The 23,472-nt window shown below is 43.9% G+C and overlaps 1 protein-coding gene across 4 annotated transcripts in view; it reads left to right on the forward strand.

Annotated features, from left to right (window-relative positions):
- Positions 1-3,613: 3,613 nt before the first annotated feature.
- The window catches only part of ITPR1 (inositol 1,4,5-trisphosphate receptor type 1), a 182,469-nt gene continuing 162,610 nt past the window's right edge, over positions 3,614-23,472 (forward strand). For 2 of the 4 annotated variants that reach the window (XM_054216018.1, XM_054216019.1), the window contains exons 1-3: positions 3,614-3,750; positions 17,876-17,983; positions 21,758-21,828. In XM_054216018.1, coding sequence (XP_054071993.1) covers positions 17,892-17,983; positions 21,758-21,828 — 163 coding nt within the window. In that variant the 5' untranslated portion in view covers positions 3,614-3,750; positions 17,876-17,891. Of the gene's footprint in view, positions 3,751-17,875; positions 17,984-18,561; positions 19,076-19,116; positions 19,228-21,757; positions 21,829-23,472 lie in introns of those variants that run through there. The other 2 variants (XM_054216021.1, XM_054216020.1) reach the window with 2 other exon arrangements.

Raw genomic sequence — 23,472 nt, forward strand, 5'->3', positions numbered from 1 at the left:
CGAGAGACTTTTCAGCACTTAGCTGAAAAGCTGAGATGTTGCCTAGCATTTGTCCCTATTGTTAGCGGTGCTTTTAATCTAGTGCTGCAGCACTGGCATGGACAGCTCTGACCACGGGAAGCTTTTGTGATCATCTACCTCATCATGAAGACCAGCCACGAACAAGATTAGACAGTTTGATCCTTAGAGTCCTGGTGGCTGCCTGGAATATCTTCTGTTCTAATTTTTCTTCCAGGGCTGCTGCTTGTGCAGCTGAACCAACAGCAGAGACAAAAAAACATGCGAACGTACCCAGCAGGCTGGAGTGCCTTCTGTCCAAAATAGTCCGAAGAAGTCAACAGTTAATTGCAAATGCGGCAGCATAAAACAACACAATATTGTTCTTTTTCTTGGCAAATGAAAGACTTCAAACTTCATCTTAACGTCTTTCATCAGTGGTGAATTCACATAATTGCTACAAATAAGGTAGTGATGGAATAAGGTTCAAAAAAGAGAAAAAGAACAGAGTTCCCCAGCAGCAGAAATCACATGTGATTGGGCTAAACATCTGTATTACAGCACTCTAAAGACTGAAGTGATATCTGTGAAGTAGTATTTTTTTCAGTATTTCCTCTCTGAATTCTTGAACAGTTCTGATTCCTTAGACCCTCTTTGTGTATGTGCATGTAATCTAAGCCCAACCCCTTGTTTGCTACGGAGCGAATAGGACTCTATTCCCCATCTCAGGGGTTACCTGCTCTAGTTCCCATTATCAATGAAACAGTTGCTTTAAGAGAATAACTCTATGGTACTTCCAAGTGTGAAATTTTTCATTCGCAGACTGCCCTAGCATTTCATCTCTTCTTAAAGCTATAAAGTTATAGGAACCTTGTGAACTCACCATTCCTGCAGCAACATCCTAAAGCAAGTTCCCAAAGAGAAACAGAAACATTTTCCACTGTTGGAAATGTTTGTGATGATTTTGTCTTTGCCGGTACCCCTTCAAATCTAGCAAGTTCTTTGCAGTACCTGATCAGTGGTTTTGGCTGAAGGGCTTTCAGTAGCACAACCTCCACGGCCTTTGAAGAACTGACCAAGACACAGAAGTAGATGTGGTCCATGGGAGAAAATGTAGCCTTTGATATTCTACCTTCTGGAGAGGTTGCAAGATCAGAGGACTGGTAGGCTGCAGAAGCAGCAGGAGACAAAGGACGTGGCTGCTGTAGGAGAAGTATGGAGAGATATATGCAAGTCTTTGGACAACACATTGAGGATTTCCAGGCTGGGATAGCGCAGAGTGTCCCCAGGTCTCCTCCGCTGTCTCCTATGCATCCCATACTCACAGAACTTCATACTGTCAGGTTGAGTGTGGCTGTGAGACCCGTCCATCCTTTGTCTGTGGGAAATACCCCAAAACATGCGACTTCTAACATACTGCTGCTCTTATTTAGCAGTAATGAAGATATTTCAAGGCATACTGCTAGCATAACTGCTAAGGGTGGTCAGTGGGCAAAGCTCTTTGCCACTGGCTGTAGTGACAGTCCTTATGTCACTGCCTAAGAGCACCAGACGTTCTAGCCATTCACTGCCCTCAGCCTACTGAACTCATCCAGAGATTAGATTTGATTACTTGAGAATTCATTAGGATTACCTAATGATATTAGGCACCATTATTCTGCCAAATTTCTGATGAGTAATGGCTTGTAGTATTGCAGCCATTTATAAAAATCATAGAAGTCTATTCACTGACCTTCGCTTAAGCTCCTAAGTCATGGACTTCAACTTCTGCATATATCTTGCTTGACAACCATAATTACAACTCTTCTGATGCTATTTTTTAATGAAGAACCAATATAGTGGTAGGTTGTGTTGAATCGGACCACAGGCTGATCTGGACTTGTTCCCTTCCTCCGGTGGCAGTCTGCTGTCAAGAGGAAAACGAGCAATGAGCACTGACACACCAGTTCCCACCTGCTATCAACAGCAGCAGGTATGTGCGGGTGGAAGGGAGAGGATGGAAGTGTTTTCTTCGCCTTATGCCAATTAAAGTGATACAGCAGTTCTGCAGCACAAACAATTGCATCCACTTCTGCAAGGCACTTTATGCTGCCAAACATCGCCATGTGTACCCTACAGAGGGCATAAAATTTACAGTATTATCTTGGACAATATACCTTGGCTGATATTTTAAGGACAAACAATTGCATAATGTAATAAATCAAAGGAAGTACTACTACTGCTTACCCTGCTCTGGCAGGGGGGTTGGACTAGATGATCTCCAGAGGTCCCTTCCAACCCTATGATTCTATGATTCTTTTTTATCTTTGCTGGTCATTCTGGTTTAAGTTGCATTGTCAGTAGACAGGCTGAAATGTTAGTAGCATCCCTATGCCAGACAATCTTACCAAAGAGGAAACCAAGTAAAACTCACTGCTTTCAAAGTTTTAAACTGTTCTTCTGCAACAGACAGCTGGTTTACCCCACATTACTGCACTTCGGTAAGCTGACCGTTCTCAGGGAAAGGCTTTGACCTTCCAATAACGGAATTACCCCAGTGGTGGAAGCAGTGTGTGTAAATAACCTGGTGAAACTGCAATCCCATATATTTAACCACAAGGGTTTAAGCATGATTCCTCTATTTTGCGCATCCTAAACCGTGCGAAGACCTGCATTTACAAACGATTTATTTGTTCTGGCTTGATTTTCTTGTGGTTTATGTGGCTGGTAAAACCATGCCGGTGTATCCCGCTACTTGTGACAGTCCCACCTGCCTCCCACTACCCACCCTGTGCCAGAGCTCTGCCTGAAGCCCCCCTGGACAGAATAACAGTTTCGACCCACGGAATTTAGGACAACCTTGAACACATGGGCCTGGCAGGAGGTGATGGAGCCCCCACAGCAGTGCCTGGGCCCGGGGAGCCTGCAGTGCCGGCCTTCCTATGAGGGTCATAAAATCACAGAATAGTTTGGGTTGGAAAGGACCTTAAAGCCCACCCAGTGCCACGACCTGCCCTGGGCAGGGACACCTCCCACCAGACCAGGCTGCTCCAAGCCCCGTCCAACCTGGCCTTGAGCCCCTCCAGGGATGGGGCAGCCACAGCTTCTCTGGGCAACCTGGGCCAGGGGCTCACCACCCTCACAGCAAAGAATTTCTTCCTCAGATCTCATCTAAATCTCCCCTCTTCCAGTGTAAAACCATTCCCTCTCATCCCATGGCTCCCCTCCCTGATCCAGAGTCCCTCCCCAGCTTTCCTGGAGCCCCTTTAGGGACTGGAAGGGGCTCCGAGGTCTCCCCGGAGCCTTCTCTTCTCCAGGCTGAACCCCCCCAGCTCTCTCAGCCTGTCCTCCCAGCAGAGGGGCTCCAGCCCTCCCAGCATCTCCGTGGCCTCCTCTGGCCCCGCTCCAACAGCTCCGTGTCCTTCTGATGCTGAGGCCCCAGAGCTGGAGGGGGGTCTCACCACAGCGGACGGCTCGGCTCGTCCCGTCCCGCCCGCTATCCGGCGCACTGCACGCCGGGACTTGTAGTCCCGCAGGGCGCTGCGCGGCGGCGGCGCGGCTGCGACAGGACTCGGTTACCCAGAGCCCCCTGCGGCCCTATATAAGGCGCGGCGGTGAGCTCCGAGCGCAGTAACCATGTGGATGTGCAGCTGAGGCGGCGGCGGGTGGGGGGAGCTCGGCGCAGCCTCCATCCTAACGGGACCGGGCAGCGCCGCGCCGCCAGCATGGGGCTGCCGAGCCGCCGCTAGCCCGCCCCGCCGCCACCGGAGCCAGGTAGGGCCGGGGAGCGGGCGGGGGCTGCAGGCTGAGGGGAGAGGCGGCGAGCCCGCCCAGCTCCGCTCCGGCCGCCGGGGCAGCCCCCTTCCCCAGGCCGCCGCTGGGCTGCGGCCGCCCGGCCGGCTCGCGGGATGCTGCCCGGTGCTGAGGCCAGGCCGGCGGAGCGGTGCCCGGCCGCGGGACGGGGCAGAGATCTCTCCGCCCTCCCGGCCCCGTGGGGAGCGGAGCCCGGTTCCTCGGCGGCTGTTGGCGAGCAGCCGGATGGAGGGGCTCGTCCCCGGGCCGGAGTCGCCGGCTGGGGCTGGCCACCGTTCCTCCCCTCGGCGGCGGGGCAGCGAGTCCGTTCCAACTTTCCCCCTGTTTTTCCTGCCGTACTTGGGGCGCCGTTGGAAAGGGACATTCCGCGTTATGTAAACAGTTGGGAGCGCTGGTGGGGACTTGGCCGCGGGCGAGCTTCTTCCGAGATAGTCACAAGCCGGGCAACTGGGAGTGGGTGTTTCTGAGGGTCTCGGTGACTGGTCTGATGGGCTGAATGTTTGGCTGTTTCCTGGACTACGATAACTGGGCTCCAGCGGGGGGGTTGGGGGCACTTGTGTGTTCCCCGTGTATGTGGTATGTGCCATAATTCTGATGTGAAAAGCTCACTTACTGCTGGTTGTTTTGGGGCTGAAGGCTGCCTTGTGGTTCTTCTGACAGCTACATACGCCTGTTGCTCCATGGACCCTCCTTGTGTTACCCCGGGTGCTCAGCACAGCGGTGATGGCTGGGGGCTGGCCAGGCTTTCCCAAACTCTGCTATAAAACCTCTCTGCCCTGTGTGGGTTCAGTCTGGCTCGCAGTAATTTGTATAAAAAGCTCCCAACAGGTGAAAGATTTTAATTACTGCATCAAACGTATCACCGAATGTGCCGTGCAGCTGTTGGTGTGTGCCTGCCCAGCTGCAGATGGAATGGGCTGTGTTGTCATTACTCGCACATCAGGAAGGGAAAACGTGGCTAATACAACCCAGACCCTTGCCTTACCAAGATTTAGTGACTCGAAGTTGTGCATGGAGTTGTGTGTGCGTGTGGTTGCTGTTCCTTTTATTTATTTAATGAGGGCCAGTACCTGTGCATGTGTTTTATTTCTTAAACGTGCATTTTGTTATTTGCCTTTGAGTTTCTTTTCCTGTGCTCGGAAATTTGCCTGGTATCCTAGGACTCCCAAACCTGTTGAGCCAAAAGACTCCCTGACTCAGAGCCAGGTCTAAAGGCCTACATCTGAATTGCTTTTCTTGCAGGGTTCGGCTGCATGCGCATGGGATGCAATGTGAATGCTGTCTTTCCCTTGGTGGTTTCCATGTGGCTAAATTAATGGGCTACCAGGCACTGGGTTTTTTTGTTTATTTTCTGAACCTCTACTTTAAGTCAGTTTCCTCGTACAGCAAATATCCCAGGTTCTAAAGGCTCAGTGGTTGTACTGGTGTAAGGTCAGTGCCTGAAAGGATGACAGTGTTGCATGGTGTCGTGACTGTCACAAGGCGTTGGTTGTCCAACACTGGTTGTTCAGTGAGAAAATTGGTGGCATTGATTAGGACAAAAATTCTGCTGTAACAGGACACTTGACGAAACAAATGTGGAAGCTGACTGCTACAGAAACCACTTGAAATGGTGTGAATATGTAGTGGTCAGTGTGTGTAAACCAAAACAGGAGTTGTTGTGGAAATGAAAAACACAGTTCCAGTGTTTTTCAAACCAAGCTGTTATAGGAGGGCTGTCAAGTAAGCTGTTTGCTGAGCTGATTATTTCTAATGTGTACTTTAAGCCATCTTTTATTTGTCAATAACAATTTTTTTCTTTTTAAAATACCTTATTCCACCCTGAGATTAAAGTGTTTGCTTCAATGAGTTTTTTCCCCATCTGCTTGTTTTGCAGCGCTGATTAAGCCTTGAAATAGGGAGCAATCTGGTTTCCTCTTACAGGGGTTCATAAATTAGGAAGTAAACAAACAGCAAGTGTAACTTTGCTTTGCCTTTGCAATCGTGGGGTGGAGCTTAACTGTGGGAAATAGTGTATTTTTCTAAGATTTGCTAGTCCTGAACGCCATGGTTGGAGGGTGGAAGAGGACCTGGTGAAGAACACCGAATGGGCGAGTGCTTGGTCCGTGTGTTTCTTCAGTGACTTGTTGGAGCTGCAGGTCTGGGTAAGAACAACTGGATGGAGGAGGAATACTGGGACTGATAAACAGGGTGGTGTAAATGACAGCTATGGTCTCTGGTTTTAAACAAAGGGTGTAATGTGATCTTGTTCATGGTACTGTCATCCCCTTGCATCACCTCAGCACCATCTGTGGTGGTGTGGGGTAGATTAGAAAGTGCAAAAATCAAGCTCAGGTGAAGGAAATTAATCTGGAGTCCTGGCTGGTCACAGGTGCTATTGCAATTTAGAGTGTGCCTTGCAAACCATGAATCCACGCTGCTGTGGGGTGTGAGGCTTTGGTCTAATTTTATAGTAACTCTTTTTGTAGAGGAATGCTGAATGAGCATTGCCAGGTGGCAGTTGTGAGAAGATGGACGGTGACCTGCAGGAGTGGCAGATTTTGGATGGTGTGCCAGCAAGGCTCCAGCTCCGCCAGGACTGTGTGTGTGCACCAGGGGAAAGGTGACAGTCCCAGTGACTTATCAGATACGGGCCGGTGTGATCCAGAAGTCCATTCTGGAAGCAGGAGTCCTTTCAGCTGCTTCCTGTAAGATGAGCTGGTCTATCCTGATGAATCGCCAAAATGGACAGTGTTGAGGTGAAACTTCTTTTTTGGTGCTATAAAGCAGGCTTAAAACAGGACCCAGGTATCTTGAGCCCTTGTCTTGAGCTTGCCCTTCAGTGAAGCAGTCAGCAGAGCAGGTGTAGCTTGTTCTGGTTGTTTTGTTGACTGTGCTGTTCCCCCGTGATGCTGTGCGTGGTAACTCTTCAGTGCATAGCGTACTCCTTAGGAGTATCCAATGTGTCAAGTTGCAAAGTGTACTGGGAGTCTTTGAGACGTTATTACCCCATAAATATAAGATAGTTGTAGGATTATGTCTTAAAGAGGGGAGGAATCTCAGGATCCCGTGGGAGGTGGGATGAGGGTAGTGGCTCTGTAGTAGCTGGTAGACAAGTTGCTCGCTTGCCTGTGGGTGAGTGTGAGGGAAGGCAGCTTCGCCAAAGCAGCTTATGGAGACCAGAGGGGTTTAGAGGTAGAAAATGATGTGCTGCTAGAAAGTTATGTAAATGTAGCATTTCTGTCACAATGTGACCGTGGTATTAATCTGGTTTTATAAAAATCTGCCTTAACAGTACATTCCAAATTATTTTTTTTCTGCTGCTGAGATAGCACCTTTACTACTCTCTGTTGCTTCAGTAGCCTGGAGCCTTTTTTCTGCCTTTTTTTTTTTTGTGTGATAGTACAGAAAATGAAGTAAAAGCCATTGAGCAATTTCATATAGTGGCCTGTGCTGGGTACAGGCAGGTATTGCTTTACTGGGTGCTGTAACGGAGAAGACTTGAAAAGCTGTTGGACAGTATCTCAGGGCTGCTAAGCCAGATCCTATCCGTGTCCATAGCTATGCAAAGTGATTCCTGTGCCCTTCCGCTGTGCATCTCCCAGAGGCTGCTGCGGGAGGCAGGATGCCAAGCAGCATGAGCTTTGATCAGGCTCGATATTCCTTTCTGATTTCTGTTCCCAACAGACGCTACAAAAACACTACAGCAGTTATTCCCTGGTTCTCTGTCTTGGCACAGATGAATGGTGGCTGGGTATGGAGGCAAATCCCTCTTCCCAGGGTTCTGCAACTGCTCATTAGATTGGGAGAGGCAACCGCAGGAAGCGTGGGTTATTCTTGCTTGTTGTGTACCTGTTGAGAAAATAAATTTCCAAGTCTTCAGATCAGTTATGTTTTATGGGACCAAATACCTTTGGGGAAAAAAAAAAATTAAGATAAAAACTATAGGAACTGTAATTCAAACGAGCAAAATGTTGCTGTGGGTTCTGAACTCAGAAAAGTTTCCTTTTCATAGTTGTGGTTTTGGTTAAGCCTATCAAAATTTAGATCAGAACTTATTTTTCCTTCCTAACAGTGTTATATTAAGAATAAAATGATCACTTAGATCTGGGCAAATTAACCCTCTAGAGAGAAAACTACGTTAGACACGTGCATGGAAGTGCGTGTTACTTTGCTGATTGACGGCTTGCGACGATGTAACTGCATCCTCGTGTGCCAAAACGCCAGCGTGAGGAGTGTTGCAGAAAGCTGAGTGTTCATACCTCCCCGATCGTTCGGCTGAACAGGTTGTCAAAGGGTGGTAAATAGCTCTGAGAGAACTGAGTGCCAGATGAAGCAAATTTCTGGGTTAGGATGTTAGATAATGTTTTGGCTTTTGGAGTAATCTGATACTAAGCTATAAGGAAAGAGGCTCGGATGCTGGATCCAGATGTAATGATGTAAACAAACAGTTCTTTCTCTCCTCATCCCTGCCATGTGCAAGATGTCTGCAGTCAAAAGACAGTAATCTTTGTGTGTATACATGTAAGAAATTTCTGATCACAGTAAGCCACTGCCAAAAGGCCGTACCTTTTTTTTAAATTTCTGGGAATTGTTTAGTAGCAGTTTGGTGAGAAACTTTTGTAAACATTTCTTTTGTGCCTTGGCCCATCCTATCTACTTCTTCAGAAATTCAGAAATCTGCCAAGAAGTTCTGAAGAAGAAGGTTTTGATCGCAGTCCAGATATGTCCTGTCTGCATCCCATTTCTCACTCCAAGGAGAGATGCATGGACACAAATGCAGATACCTGAGTTGGCTGATGATGCTTGATCTAAAGCGTTAATTGAAAACTTATGATTAAAATAACTCCGCAATCCTTGGACGCTCCTCTGTCTGTAAGGGTTAAGTGTATTCGGTTGCTAATGCTCTTTGAGATAAGATGGTACAGTATTTTGAACCTTTGCTTCAGAAGAATGACTTGTGCTTGCATTCTAGAAAATTACTGTTGAGGGGCCAACGTGTACAAGGGAACTTGGGAACTGGAGCCGTCATCTATAAAAGAGCCCAACCCAGCGGGGTTTTTAGATCAGCAGGGCTCAAAGTAGGTCCCCTGGCCACCAGTGGTTCTCCACACGTGCTAATCATGTGCTGGTAGTGGCTCCTCCTCTTCGGATGCTTGTCACAGGCACTTAGGTTTTAGTCTGCAGACCTGGATGCCTGCTGAGGTGTCTAGGAGGGAAGAGCAGTGAGCTTAGCCTGGTAGCAGTTGCTGCAGCTGGAAGACAGGAGAAGACTTAGAAGCCTTCAATAGAAGAGACTTGCTAGTGGAAGAAAAGCGTTGACTTTACTGCCAACGGGGACCCAAGGCAACCAGGAGGGATCCAGCAAAGCCCAGTCCTGGAAAACGACAGCAGTGCCACCATGGAGGCCAGAGAACCTCCACCAAGGTGCAGTATTGGCAAAGGGAGAAATGGCAGGTGTAGGACATGGGAAGGGTGGAAGTGTTGGGCAAGTAGGGTCAGAGGCAGATGAAGGCTAGTGAGATGGACTGGCAGAAGGAAATTATTTTGGTAAATTTAGGGAGTATTGCATTTGCTAAAGAATGTGTATCTTGTGAGGAAGGAAGCTTGGAGGCTTGATGCGAGGAACTGGGCTTAGGAGACAGCCTGTTCTGTGGTGAAGCCTCGGTAGATATATGGCCATGCAGAATGAAATTGGGACTGTTCTGTACTTTCTTCTTCCTTGGCCAAACTCCAGTTGGTGTTATAAACCAAGCTTACTCTCTTATCCCATGACATTGGTTGCCCTGGTTCTTTTGGCGTGTTCCAACTCTCTCCTTCTAACAGAAATATGCTGGAAAACATTGTGTGCTTGTAGGGGCCTCATCCAGAGGCTGACGTCTAAGCTGCCTTCTCCCATCAGGGTTAGAGCCAGGAAGTACGAACTTCAGTAAGTATCAACTTCAGTAAGTGCTTCTTACTTTTAATGGGATTAAAAAGATGCTGTCAGGTCATACTCAGTTTGAAACAAAAAAAAATTATTTCCCCCCCCCCCCCGACAGTGTATCTCTAATAGATTTTCTTTTTTCAGCTTTCTGCAGATGCCTGTCAATAGGGTCTGTCAGTCACGCTTCTTACATCAGTCTGATGACTGCTGTATAAGATATCGCTGTCAAAGTGTAACTTCTGCTTAGTGTGTTATGACTGTGTTACTTCTGACCTGAATTTTCTGTAACTAGCTTGTATGGTTGCACTGGGCAAATAAAAAAAATATGCAGGTGCTCTTTCTGAGGAGAAAAGGACGTTGTGAATGTTTGCTTCCCTGTATTGAGGAGTTACTGAGGTTTAAGTTATCAAAATGAGTTACTTTATATCTTTTTCTCCCTTTTTATTAAACTGACTTTTGTTGCACCCATGAAATGGTAACTTCTGAATAACTTTGTCATTGATATGGTAAAAAAATAAATTATTTATATGTGGAGTGGCAGAAACTATGAATAGAACATAATTAACTTGGCCATCGTCTTGCTGTATGAATTTACATGCCTCTTCCAACTTCTTCAAGAAAAAGGGGAAATGTATGCTTGATTAAATGTGCAATGAGGCTGATTTTCCTCCTGGGAGAAGAGGGGCAGTGTGGACCAGTGGATGGGGATTCAGGAGACCTGGATTCAGATCTGGGCTCTGAGCCTGACCCGCTGCATGTCCTTGAGAAAGTCATAGCACTGTGCTGCTCCCTCCTTCCCCTCGGCCACAGCCTCCATCTTGCCTGTTCAGACACAAACCATAGAAAAAAATCTGCTGCGTTGTAAGCGTTGGGAGGAAAAATACTTCCTCTGAGAAAGTGCATTTCTCTCCTTTAATCTAACGGTTCATCAAATGACAATTTGTCGTCAGATAGCGGGCTCCTGGACATGAAAGGTGGCAGTTAAGTGGAAAACAAGATCATGTGGTAGATAAATGTACTATGCTGATTTTTTTTTTAATGTGTTATCTCTAAAATGTAACTACATGTGCATAACCTTAGCAGTGCTGAACCCACTGAAAACCTAATGTGATTCCTGAGCATTCCTGAGCTGCAGCGTGCGAGGGTGAGGATCCTGGCGTTGGAGACAATGTGGGTCCCCCATCCGCGTGCTACGAACGGCGTCAGTGGCTGAGAAAGGGCAGGATTTCATTCTGCTGGTGACTTGGTGCTCAGATGGGGAGTGAACGAACTTCCCTGAGATGGGCCGCTGGGTGCACGGCATGTATCCCTTTGTGTGCTCTGCCACCCAAAATCCAATGTATTTGTCTTTCCCCCATGTGTGCAAAGAGCTCCTTTTCCATTTGCTAAGTCAGAAGCTTTGCAAATGACAGTGCTTCATCCTGCGGCCCCAGAAGAGTGATTATTCACTAGATGATCTTTTAAATAGGCCACTTCCTCCTTGCTTTGGCTGTTTTAATGGGATTCTTATGAATCTTTCTCACAGCACTCTTGGAGGAAACCTTCCTTTTTTTTTATTGAAAGAAGAATGGGAAACATCAGGTTTTGATTTCAGTTTTTAAAAAGGTAGCTGCACCTTAAAAGTAGATATAGAATGCTGGGTGGGTGTTATTCAAAAACATGGAAATCATTAGAGAAAGATGCATTAGGAGAGTCATTGAGTAAAGCCTACAAGGCCAAATTTTTGGCCGAGTAATCATGTTCTGAAGTTTGGCTTTACCAAATTGTTTAAGCACTGGACTTTCACTTAAATCTAGGGGGTTACGGTTTGGGTGCATTTAAAAAAACGTTAGCTTGCTTGGCCTGATTTAGAAATATCAAGTACCCAATTCCATTGGATTCAAACGCACAAACCTGGTCTTGTGGGTTCTCAGTTGATCAAGTCTTGCAGCCATGTTAACAGTATCTGTTGACTTAGGGATGCTTCTTCAAATGCATGGCAATAGCTTATGCCATTAAGCAGCCCTTTGCTGCTTTGTTGTCTCTCTACTCTTAAACTCTGATGTTTTTTTTCCTGTTAAAAATGGAACCAAAATTAGACTTTCACTGTGGAGTTTCCTGTCTGCAGGAATGAAGTCGAAGCAGTTAAGTATGATTTGAGATTCTGTTCTTACCTAAACAACATAAATAGTGAAAAAGACTTTGATAAAGTGCTGCCCCAATTTCTGTAACGGTACACATAAATCGCCAGGCTCCATTTAATTGAGCACTAAACCACAGTGAAAATATGATAATAGAGAACGGAGTACATCATGGGACTGCAAGGCACAGCAAGGAGCTTTTTTGCTCAAAACAAACATCATTAGAACCATCTTAAAAAGATTAAGTCATTTGTGTCCCAGTTGCTGGAAATCAAACCGTCAGCAATAAGACATATTTGGTCTCGTTTATTTTACAAATAGGATTTGCAGTCATAGGTTAAAGTATTAAAATCCCACACAAAGCAGACATGTGGAACATGGAGTCGGCAAAATAGCTTCAGATTCTTTGAAAAGCCTTTCAGCATTAAATTGCTGGAGATGAGGAATAGCCTACTGCCGAAATCTTGTAACAAACAGTCCCCGTAAGGAGGGACTTCAAAAGGGGGCCTTGACTCCGCTATTCAAGGAAAGCTATTCAACTTTCAGCATTGCTCTGTAGCCTGTTTTTTCTAACTTAGCATCAAGATCTAGATGAGTGATGGGAGAAATTAGAGTGAAATGTTTACAAAGCAGTTGCATTTCGTATTCTGAGATCTTCAAAAAGCAGCTGTCTCATTAAGGTATTTGATATTTAACAGTCAGTTTGATTTCTAAGTGTTTGCGCTGTTAATTCTGCTTTAACTACCATTATGAAATGTGTTTTCATGAGAAAATGGATTGAAGTGTCTCAGAGTTGAATTTCAGTGACTATATCAAACTTATACTGGCTTATTCAAGGCCGTCAGGCTAAGGATATGATCTGCTTGTGGCCTAAAATATGAGAAAGTCCTTTCAATCTTCCTGGAAGCCAGTGGGAACTGTTGTAAGGGAGGGTCTGTGGTGGTAAAGGGCTTGGACAAACCCTGTCAAAGTGCTTAGCTTGCATTTCAAGATTGGTTCTTTTCGTTGGCTTTTGCTCTATGAAATGCAGCTTGTTTTGAGGATATGCACAAGATAATCTATAAGTAAGAAAATAATAAAAAATGAACCCCATAATTATGACACTTTCTGTTCAGTCAGACGACCAAACTCATGGTCTTGTGAGAGAGATTTGTGTTCACCAAAGCAGTACAGAGCAGTAGGGGAAAGGCAAGTCCTAAAACTCTTGAGGTGAATAGAAAGTTTGCCTGGGTTTAATTCGCTGCTTGGATTTAGCTAATGCGTTTTCAGATCCAGTCCCATAGAGCAAAGTTACAGAGTGGCAAAATGACTTGTAAAGCAGTACCTTGCAATTCACATGAAATTCATTGGGTTTCTAATTTGGTTTTTTTTGGGGTAGCTTCTTAAACAGATACTTAATTTTGTTTTCCTGTGCAGATAAACTGTATATAAAACATACTTAAAAGACACACTAACTTGTATATAGATAATATACATGAGGAGGCCATCACCAACATAATTAAAAAAAAATTCAAGCTGTGAAGGCTTAGAAGATACTGTAGAATGTGTTAGTCTTTCAGGTATTTTTTGATGTCTGTGGGGACATATAGTCTGTTTCTCAATGTACAGTCCATGTTTAGTTCACGTTTCATTTCGCATCTTAAAAATTAAGCCTGTCTTTCTGTCTGTCAAAATTAGAGTCTTCAGTTTAGTGGGAAAAGAACGTTGTTCTAATAACTTGTGTTGCTGCTGTCAGCATTGCTGCCACCTGAGTCAAGCCTCATATTTATTTGAAGAAACCTGACTCGCTTTTGCTAGATTTGTACGCTAGTATTGCCACACTGCTATCGTTTCCTTATCAGAGTATTTTATCTTCAGTTTTTCAAGCAAGTTTACCCAAAAGGAAGGTTTTCCTGCTTGTTTTCCCCCCAGCATTTAAGGTGAAGAGGATGACAGTGCTCCCTGGCTGGGACACTGCTGTGTTAGGGCTGGAACGTGATGGGTTTCTTGCAGGACTTGTCTCTTGGGAGGCTGCGACAGTGCCATTAAAACTGGGATTGTGTGTAGCAATAACTGCAAACATTCTCTTTGGGCTGTCCCTCCTCTAGTATTCATCAATTGCTCTTGGCACTGGCCTATCTAAAATAAATAAATTGCAGAGTGATGGTTGTGTTTGTCTACCGAGCACAATTGCTTTTGGAGCAGTGCGATTGTGCTTTTAGCCATAAGAGCTGGGTTCCGAGAGTGTGGGGGAGAACCCTCCTGCCCTGCACTTCCAGGGGGCTTCTGGTGGTCACCTCATGGCTTTAGCCAATGCGACGTGGGAGGGAAGCATCCCCTCCTGGCCAAGGGGACACACACGGATGCTTTGGCTGACACGTCCAGGAGGGAACCTGTGTTCTTCAGTCCCTGTGGTCCGCCTGTGCTGTGAACTTGGGATAAATGTGCCAAGGTTGGCAGATTTTTAGGACCTCGACTTCTGGGTTCTCCAGCTGAAGATTCCCATAGGGGTCTGATTTTGAGAGGATTAGCATGGTGAGCTGATGTTGACATTCAGAGCTGTTTATAAAAGGTTTTCAAACTGAGTACCTGGAAACTTTGCTCTTGAAAACCTTCCAGTTTTACTTTGTCTCATCTATCCCAGTTGTCCTCATCAGAGTTGGAAAATATGCCATTTGTGGTAGCTGATCATTCAGTGTTTAATGCAAATAATTGATCAATTAGTAGAGTAATTTTGTTAGGTGTCACAAGTGTCTTGTGAGGAGACTATGAAAGCAGCTTTGAAGTAAGCTAAATCAGTTTAGAAATTATTCTCTTTACTTGTAAATCTTGTATGTAAGGAGGACTGTTGGGTCATTTAGTCTCTCATTCCATCTGCCAGTTCAGCATGTTCCTGAGCACCGGCCAACCTCAGAAACAGCGTGTTTAAAGATAAATGTCAAGTGGACTGAATTTTGATATTCAGTTATTGAAGACTGTAATAGATATAGACAGTGTTCATCATGCCAGCTTTGACTGTGGGTAAGCCTTAGGACAAATAGGTATTTTAGAGAGGCTCACCCTACTTGGAATCAGCAGCGTGCTTCATGAGAGCATCCGAGTATCCCCTGCTGTGCTGGAGATAACATCACGCTGATGGGCGTTAAAACAGTATTCAAAAAGAACGCAAGAGAAGGGATGAGTGAGGACTTAAGTGCTAAATACTGCCTGCCTGAGAAAAGCCTTAAAAAATCTGGTTATTGTGGCCAGATCAACCCTTTGTAAGCCTTAACTGCAGCAAAGCGGATGAGCAGCAGGAAGCGTGAGGAGCACGGCTCTCCTGGGTGGGAACAGGGGAGGCTGGGGTTCAGCAGTGCTGTGGACGTCCTGCATCCTGAGGTCCACCCAAGCAGGACCTGACTCTGCAGTGATGGCTTTGCAAGCTTGCCCAAAAGATTTAAAAAGGATCTGGTGAACAGAACTGGCAATGAAATTCAATCATACCATGTAGCTGAACTGCTTCCAGATTTAAAACTACCTTTTTGTTATCCATAACCATATAATGGTTATAGATAAAGTTGCTAAATGTTTTATTAATGGAAATGTCAATAAATTGCAGAAAGGGCTTATTGTAGGGGTTACACTGTCACAGTATACAATATAGTATGTCATTGTTACAGTATCTTGGTATACAACATAGTATGTTGAGATCTTCCTCGGGTAAAGAAAATACAAGAAAATCGAGGCTATATTCTGGAAAGTAACGCAGGAATTTGATTGTCCATCCTTGGGCCTGGTTTTGGTCAATGGTCTGAGATAATATATCTTTTTTTTGCCAAGAATAAATTCTTCTCTTCTCTAATGGAAGTCAATAATTTTGACCTTCACGTTCTCTTGGGAACAGCTGTGGTGAACATCTGCCTCTTCTAAAGGAAAAATGATGTTGTTCAGTAAAATAATCCCCCTCACACCCCGAATGGGACACCTTAAATGCCATTGTAAAAAGGCATAGTTTGGAAGTATCTACACTTCTTGTTCTTAGATACCTTTTGCTTTGGACTGTATTAATTTAGGGCTGAGCTTAATTTTGAGAGCTTAAAAGTTTTTAGTATGATGTTTGGAGTTAACATCCAAGTCAGGAAATGAGGAGAGCTGTATTTCTAGTGATGCTAATTCAGTCACTCAGCATATTTCTGTATGTTTTGTGGCATATATCTTAAAATAGGTAGTGATGTTTTTCCATCCACTTATCAAGAGAGAATGGGAACGGACTGTATAACATACGCAGGGGCTGAAGGACTTGGCATTAAACAAGCAACGTGAAGCCAAAAGGTTTGCTTCTGTGTGTGCACAGATTTGCTTTCCGAGGAGCTGAGACCTCTTTGCCCTGCATATGAGCTTGGCCTGTTATCTTTTGTTTTTCCTTAATTTTTTTTTAATTGTACAGATGACACAGGGATTTACAGGCATCATAATGTCTATAATGTGCTTTGACTTAATAATAATGAAAGTAGTTGTTGTTATTAGCAGCACCAATACCTTGGGGTGAGGCAGTGAGGAGGGATAGCAGCTTTTGCTGTTTGCAGCTTTTCAGGGGAAAAGTGCACCTTCAGGTTTTTGCTCACACTTTCATAGCTGCAGTGCATTATCAACATCAACTTTTAAATCTCCATGAATCTGTCCTTGTTGAGCTCCAGCCTTGCTTAATAAACTTGATCCTTATACTTTTGGTAAACAAGATAATGTTCAGTGAAAGGGAATATTTATCCCCTGTACAATGTCAGGGTTGTGCTCTATAATAAGCATAATATCCTGCTGCTTAGTTCTCCTGGTGATAGACCGTTTAAAACTGATTTAGGTGTGATGTTGGAGAGGGTGAAAGTGTTTTCTTTTTTTTTTTTTTTTTCTTCCCCTTAAATCTGGGAGCCTGGTCCCGGGCAGTGTTCCCTGCAGAGCAAGTCACCAGCCTGCGAGAAGGAGCAGCTTGGAAGAGCTGCATTGCTGCCTGCTGTTTGAAACCTCCAGCGTAGAAAGCTATTTCGGTGTTTTGAACTCAGTGATCAAAAAGCACGGCTTAGGAGGATCTCCAAGAAAGCAGTAAATGGTCTTGGAAAAGACACCTTTGAAAATCTATTCAGTTAGGCTTCTTTTTATCTGGGCTCATGTTGTTTGTCTCTTTGTTGCTGTGACAGATAGAAACTTGCTTTTCTATATTTATTGAAATGACAGGTAGGTCCTGAATCATTCGGTCCAGGATTTGGGGCTTTAAAGAAAATAAGAATAGTTCTTAATACTATGAAGGCTGACAACACTAAGTGGCTGTCTCCTCAGTGTTACATTTAGGCCATCTATTTTAAAACCAGGATTGAAGTATTCCTGATTTCACAGGGATTTGGCTTCCTGATGTGTACATAGTTTAAAGTATTTGACTCTCAAAAACCTTAATCTTTATGCTTTTACATGCAGAAATCTGTTGTGAGGCATATTCGGTGGGTCTTCACCTACTGCTGTCTTTGGGCCTGCAGCTGTAAGCGGGTGGCTACCTCAGTCTTGGTCACGTCAATATTTTGATGTGACCAAAACATGTTGACATGAGTCATGTCAATATTTTACGTTACAATTCCCATGAGTGCCACTCCAGCACACCAGAGAACCTGCAAAATATGCTCAAACCTACCTTTGATTCTGACAAAGAATCTGGCAAAGAAATGCGCTGTGATTTAGATGGTGCAAATAATAGATCTGAAACGGAGGCAGCCCACTCCTCTGCTCCCTGTCCCTCTCGCAGGCGGGATGAAACAGGTCAGGACGCCTGGGCTGTCAGCATCTGTTGGGATGAATACGGCTACCTGTAAAACAGTCCCACACCAAATGGGATGCCTGTAGCTGCTTGCTTTTCCCTAGCTTATTTTCCTAGGCAAGCATTTTGACATGCTGTGTTTTCTTTGATACCTGAAATTCCAGTGCAAGAACGTGTTCCGTTTTTAAAACAAATGAGCAAAGAAAAGCAAAAGGGTTCTGTTGTTGTGACCTCCAGTAGCTTAAACTGAGAAATTCTGCCTGATAAACAGTAACGTTGTGCTTTATTGCTTTATTCTTCTAGGGGCAGTAAGCCGGAGATGACTGACAAGATGTCGAGCTTCCTTCATATTGGAGATATTTGTTCTCTCTACGCAGAGGGCTCAACAAATGGATTTATTAGCACTTTGGGGTAAGAACAGCTGTTCCCTTATACTAAAAACATCCGTAAGAAGGACTAGCAGAGCTCAGCTACCTCCCCTGAGCCTGACTCCCAGGAGATACAGGGTAAAGCAAGGTAGCTTTATGTACATACTTGACCCTAAATTTAAAAATGACCTGAAGCTAATCTGGCAAGTTAGATGTCAGGAGGATGGAGAGTGTATTGATGGTGATGGTGTGGTTTTGATATACTTGGTGGGGAGGAGGAAGCTTGTCAAGTTTAGGTGTGGGGAGAGGGAATGAATGCAAGCAAATGATTTTCATGTTGTTGTCTGTCCCGTGTCCATCCGTGTGTCCCGTCCTGTCCCTCCCTGCCCCTCCCAGTCAGGAATGAATAGGCCCCAGTGCAATCTGCTGACTGGAAAAAACAGCGTAGCATAGGCAATGCAAGTAGTTTTTTAAAAAATAATTAAAAAACAAAACAGAACACAAGAAGCCCTGAGCCAAACCATTTATATACCACTAACTTAACCACTATGACTAGTTTTGTCCTTTCTTACAGTATTTGAGGTTTCTCATACAAACAAAATTGTTGTTCTCCACTCCAAGGAGAATGTGTTTTGAATCTCCAGCTTTGCTCATGGAGCTGCGGTGGGATCTGTGCCTTGCCGGCTCCTGCCCCCGCCGTGCTTCCCCACAGAGCTCCTCTACGCTTCCTGCTGCAAAGACATCAGAGTGGGTGCTCTGTAGGAGAGTGCCTCTTAAGCAGTAAGAATTATATGCCACTTCATTAAACAAAAAGTAGCCATTTATGCAGGAAAAGGAAGAGTTTGCAGAGAAAAGCTGTGGAATTCAAGCAGAGCTCTGACGAGTGACAGGGTATGTTTTATTCTGCTCAGCCGCTGCTGAGAAGCCTCTCCCAACATCAGAAGCTGGCAGTGGAGTTGTGTACTGATTCGGAAGCCCTTGCAGGGGGCTGGATGAGAAGCTCAAAGAGCACATCTGCCACCTTGTCTCAAAGCAGTGAGAAATTAGAGGGAGGGAAGTAGCATGCATGACACATTGCTTGGTACTTCGATACGGAACGAGTAGCAAAGAAGCAACCAGGAAGCTTGATGATGTGGTGAGTGGGCACGCACACAACATGCTCTTTCTCATTTCCAGTAGCCGTAAGGGCCTCAGGGTGGGTACAGTGACAGCAAATTTTTTGATGCCTACTGTCCAGATGCATCTGATAAATGGAGCTCCCAAGCAGGGTACAAAGACAGCATCCTGGTAAGTCTCTCGGCAGGAAACGATGGGCTGGAATCTCATCTGAGTGACTCCAAACTAACTTGTAGGTTTAGTCCTCTAGCTATTAGGATTCTGGAAAATAAGGGGGCAGAGAAGGAAGCAGACACTGAAGATGCACCATGATCTATTATAGGAAAGAGAAGAAAATATGGGATGCTGCCAGAAAGGAAAGAAGGTATGATAAAAGCAAGGGATGTAGTAAGTAGGGTTGGTCGAATAGTATTTGGCGAATGTATTTGACAAATTTCCCAGGTACTCGTCAAATATGACATGTACACTCTGCAGTATTCGATCAGCTGTGTAACTGGCCAAATACTATCTGCTGAAAACTGGCAAAACGAATTGAGCGATACTATACATTTGGCTATTTTTTTTTTCTTCCTAGTATTGAAGCAAGTTTGGCAGTAAATAATTCCAGAACAAGTAGAAAGTTGTTATGTTATGTTTAATCCCATACGGTGCATGATGAACATTATGCAGTGGCTGTGGCTTTTGATGGCATTGCTGAGCAGATATTTTTCACCATGGGTAGTCCTTTTCAACATTCAGGCCCTAAGCACGTGTATTTTTTTAGGCTTGATGAGATGTTCTCATGGCAGGTCTAAAGATCCCTTGTGTTACAAGCATCCTCTTTGATTTGATTAGTACTGTTTTAAGGTAACTGCATTATATAATGGCCACACATCTTCTGAGCCTAATTTAAGCCAGAATTCCCAATTGCTATGTGAAATGTGAAATGCATTACCATCTTAATAAGCCTTCATAATCAAATTAGTTTTGTCCCATATTTAATTTAGTCTTTGTCCTGGAGAAAATTAAAGAAGCAAAGGAAAGATTCAGTGTAATTGTACTCTATACCATGTGGAGTTTTGACAGTCTTATGTCATAACAATGTGTAATGACTTGTTCATGTGGTTAATGAAGGTTGAGAAACAGATACCACTATACATTCTAATGTCGTTCTAAATCTTTGAAGAGTGTTCCTACTTAATATTCCTATGACATGACTGTTGCTTAATCGGGACTTTACTCTTGCTGTTTCCCAAACTCAGTGCTGTCATCATTATGATTACTGGTGTACAATATATCCTCTTTTGTGTTTTGCGCCCTGTAAAATTATTTTGTGAATAGTTTGGGAAGTTCCTCTTTACTTTCAATTTAATCTCAGGACGAGAGGGATATATTGCACTGAGATTATCTCTGTGTGGGATGATGAGAGTAACCCATTTGACTTTCGATATTTTTTTGGCCCTTTGTTCACTAGAAGCAGGTGTTTCTCAATCAGCTCAAATATTAATACTACCATTCTTGTTGGAGCACATATATGTATATATAATACTGAATAGGGAGAAAATCCATGGGGAAAAAGCAATTTACTCTGAATGTTTGCATATGCAAATTCTAGATGCATAGAACTGTTGAGTCCACTTAATCTCTCTGATCTCTTAATTTTTATGCACTTCATTATTTTCCATAATTGTTGTCTCAAGATGCTCCCTGCATGTAACCAGCCTCTGCAAGGAACAACTCTCATATTCTAGGTCTCAGTCTTTCTCAAGTTACTCTGCATGAGAATGGACCTCTCAAACCTTTAAGACCTTGGAGTTTTTCTTTCTACTTTTGCGTAGAAAGCCTCTTTGACAGATTGGTTCTTAGCGGCCAAATTGAGTCATTTAGGATCAAATCAGAAACTGTAAAGCATTTGGTTACAGTTGCATTTTCACAATTTGGAAATCATGTTTGGTAAAAGTGCAATTCCATGTCGATCCAAAGCACGCTAAAGGCGGAACAGTGGTGATGGGTACATTTTAACTATTTTCTTTAATTCTTCGGGTTTTGAATTGATCCTGTGGGTTTTTTGCTGATGTGTATTCACAGGAGAAGGTCTGTCCTGGCAATCCCTATTGGAATCTCTTGGGTTCACTTGTCCAATTCACCTCCTTCCTGGTAGAGCAGGAGGAGGTTAGTTCAATCCCTCGACTTATCTTGTGTTTATGACCGCTGAGCAGGAGGGTGTACTTATGCCTTCCTTTCTCTTGGGACTCAATTTTTATTGTGGCAGTTACTGTTTCTGCCTTTTCTTAATGCTTGAGGGGTCATAGGGGCAGTGTCCAGTTTGCATAATTGTCATATTTTCCTGTTCTCTATCCTTCATATAAACACATTGCAATGTTACTCAGATCTGTCCAAGAGGCAATAATTGTTCTAAGGCTGTCTCTCACCTAACTAGAATATGGGCTGTTCTGTCTGCACCTCAAGGAGGGGACATAAAGATGATGCGGTGTACAGGAGCAATGACTTATTTATTGTCCCGCCTATCCAGGAGCATAGCTCTGGGCAACAGTACAAATTAGCTGCATGCTTCTTAGAAAGATTTGGCATTTGGGGAATGTCTTCTGCTGAAGTGGCCACTCGGATGAAATATTGCAAATAAACGACTTTGGTTTTGCTGACAAGGAAGTGAGCAATTGCAAGGGAATGGAATCTCACTTTACTTCTCATTTTTTTGCAGCCTTGTGGATGATCGGTGTGTTGTTCAGCCAGAAGCAGGTGATCTTAACAACCCACCCAAAAAATTCAGAGGTAAGTTTATTTGACAGCTTATTACCCTGCCGGTTGGAAGAAGTGCTTCATTCTGTGCAATCATGTGTAACTATTTTTGACCTCCATGCTTTCTGTAGAGTATTTTAGTGTTATCTTCTTCCACGAAGGGTAACTCATGAGGAAAAATAAAAGTATATGAGTCTGAATGCGTGAAGTGAGTTGTGGGACTTAAAAGGAATGCTTCGTGACGGGGTGAAGATGGGCTTGCTAATTGAGGTTGGCTTTCAGATCTGTTCATACTGACAGGGTCTCTGTAAGTTTAATTTCTTCCTGTCTCGGAGAGGAGGAAAATGAAAAGGAGCAAATGTTTGTAACAACTATTGTTTGACCTCGTTCGATGTTATTCGTTTGACTTCACTTTCATTCTGCCAGGAAACTTATGCTTAGTGATAAGAAACTAATGCCTACTACTTTGCACAGTTTGGCTAGGGCTGATTTGTCTAAGAACAATCTTGAACAGGAAGAGCAGCACTGGGATTTTGTTTGGAAAAACCTTCTTGAATTCTTCTTTTTTCACCCCTTAGTTGCGTCTTTTACCCAAAGGATAGCTCAGCAAATATTCTAAAAAATTGATCAACCTTTTATTGCTGCTCTCAGATGTAGTGGCAACTGTTTGTCTTGTTTCTTTGTTGGATTAATCTTGTTTCCTTGGTTATGCTTTGCCTTTATCAGGGACTCAGAATTACCATAATTCTATTCAGGTTTGGACAGAACTGCAGGTGATTGTCCTTGAAAATCCTATACCTTCTGTACTGCTTGTTTTGGTTGCTGCTGTTTGGTTTTTTTTGGCTTTTGCCATGCCATGAAGATGTCTTGTGTAATGAAACTGTTTTTAAAATATGGCTGAAGTCTCTGAGTTCTTGTTGGTTTTTCTCACTTTTTATTGAAAAACTAAATAGCTGATGATTCAAATACTGAAGAGGCAACCTGGGGAAGTTTTAGCGTTCAATGTTAAGCTCTCCAGAAAAAGAACAATGGTGTTATGGGAACTAGAGCCCTGACTCTAGGCATTTCTTGATGTTAAAATCATATGAAGGAATAAAGCCAGGTTTGACTGAGACTGCTGGGTGTAGAAGGAGGGGAGAGAGAGAGAAAAGAATGAGAAAAAGGCAATTCTTGCTAGCACAGTTTAGGAACTGTGAGTACAGAGAGACATTTGTCTGACATAAAACATTGTGGTTAGACATTGTAAATGTTCTCATATTACTTATAATTTATACACGGAGAAAGAATGGTGTGAACCTTTTCCAACCTTTGTAGTTACTTCACTAAAGCTTTCATGGGGAAGTTTATGCTTAATGGTAGATGGCAACAAAAGTCATAAAATTTTAGCAGGCATTTCTGTTATTTATACACATGCTTGTAAGTGTAGTCTAAGATAAAATGCTTTCCACAATAAATATGTTCAGAAGAAGTAATAATGAAGTTTATCACACCATCTTCAACACAAATGGAAAATATCCCTTTTTTTTTTTTTTTTATGATGAAGCAAAGGCACCCAGAGGCTTGTCTGGGGTGTTCCAGGGGAAGTCTCAGGCAAGGTCAGGAGCTACAGCCGTGTCTCTGTGATCTTACTTGATGTTTTAAGGACACGCTGCAAAAATACCTCCTTTGCAAATGGAA

The sequence above is a fragment of the Rissa tridactyla genome, chromosome 10, assembly GCF_028500815.1.
Source record: "Rissa tridactyla isolate bRisTri1 chromosome 10, bRisTri1.patW.cur.20221130, whole genome shotgun sequence".
NCBI classification, from domain to species: Eukaryota; Metazoa; Chordata; class Aves; order Charadriiformes; family Laridae; genus Rissa; species Rissa tridactyla.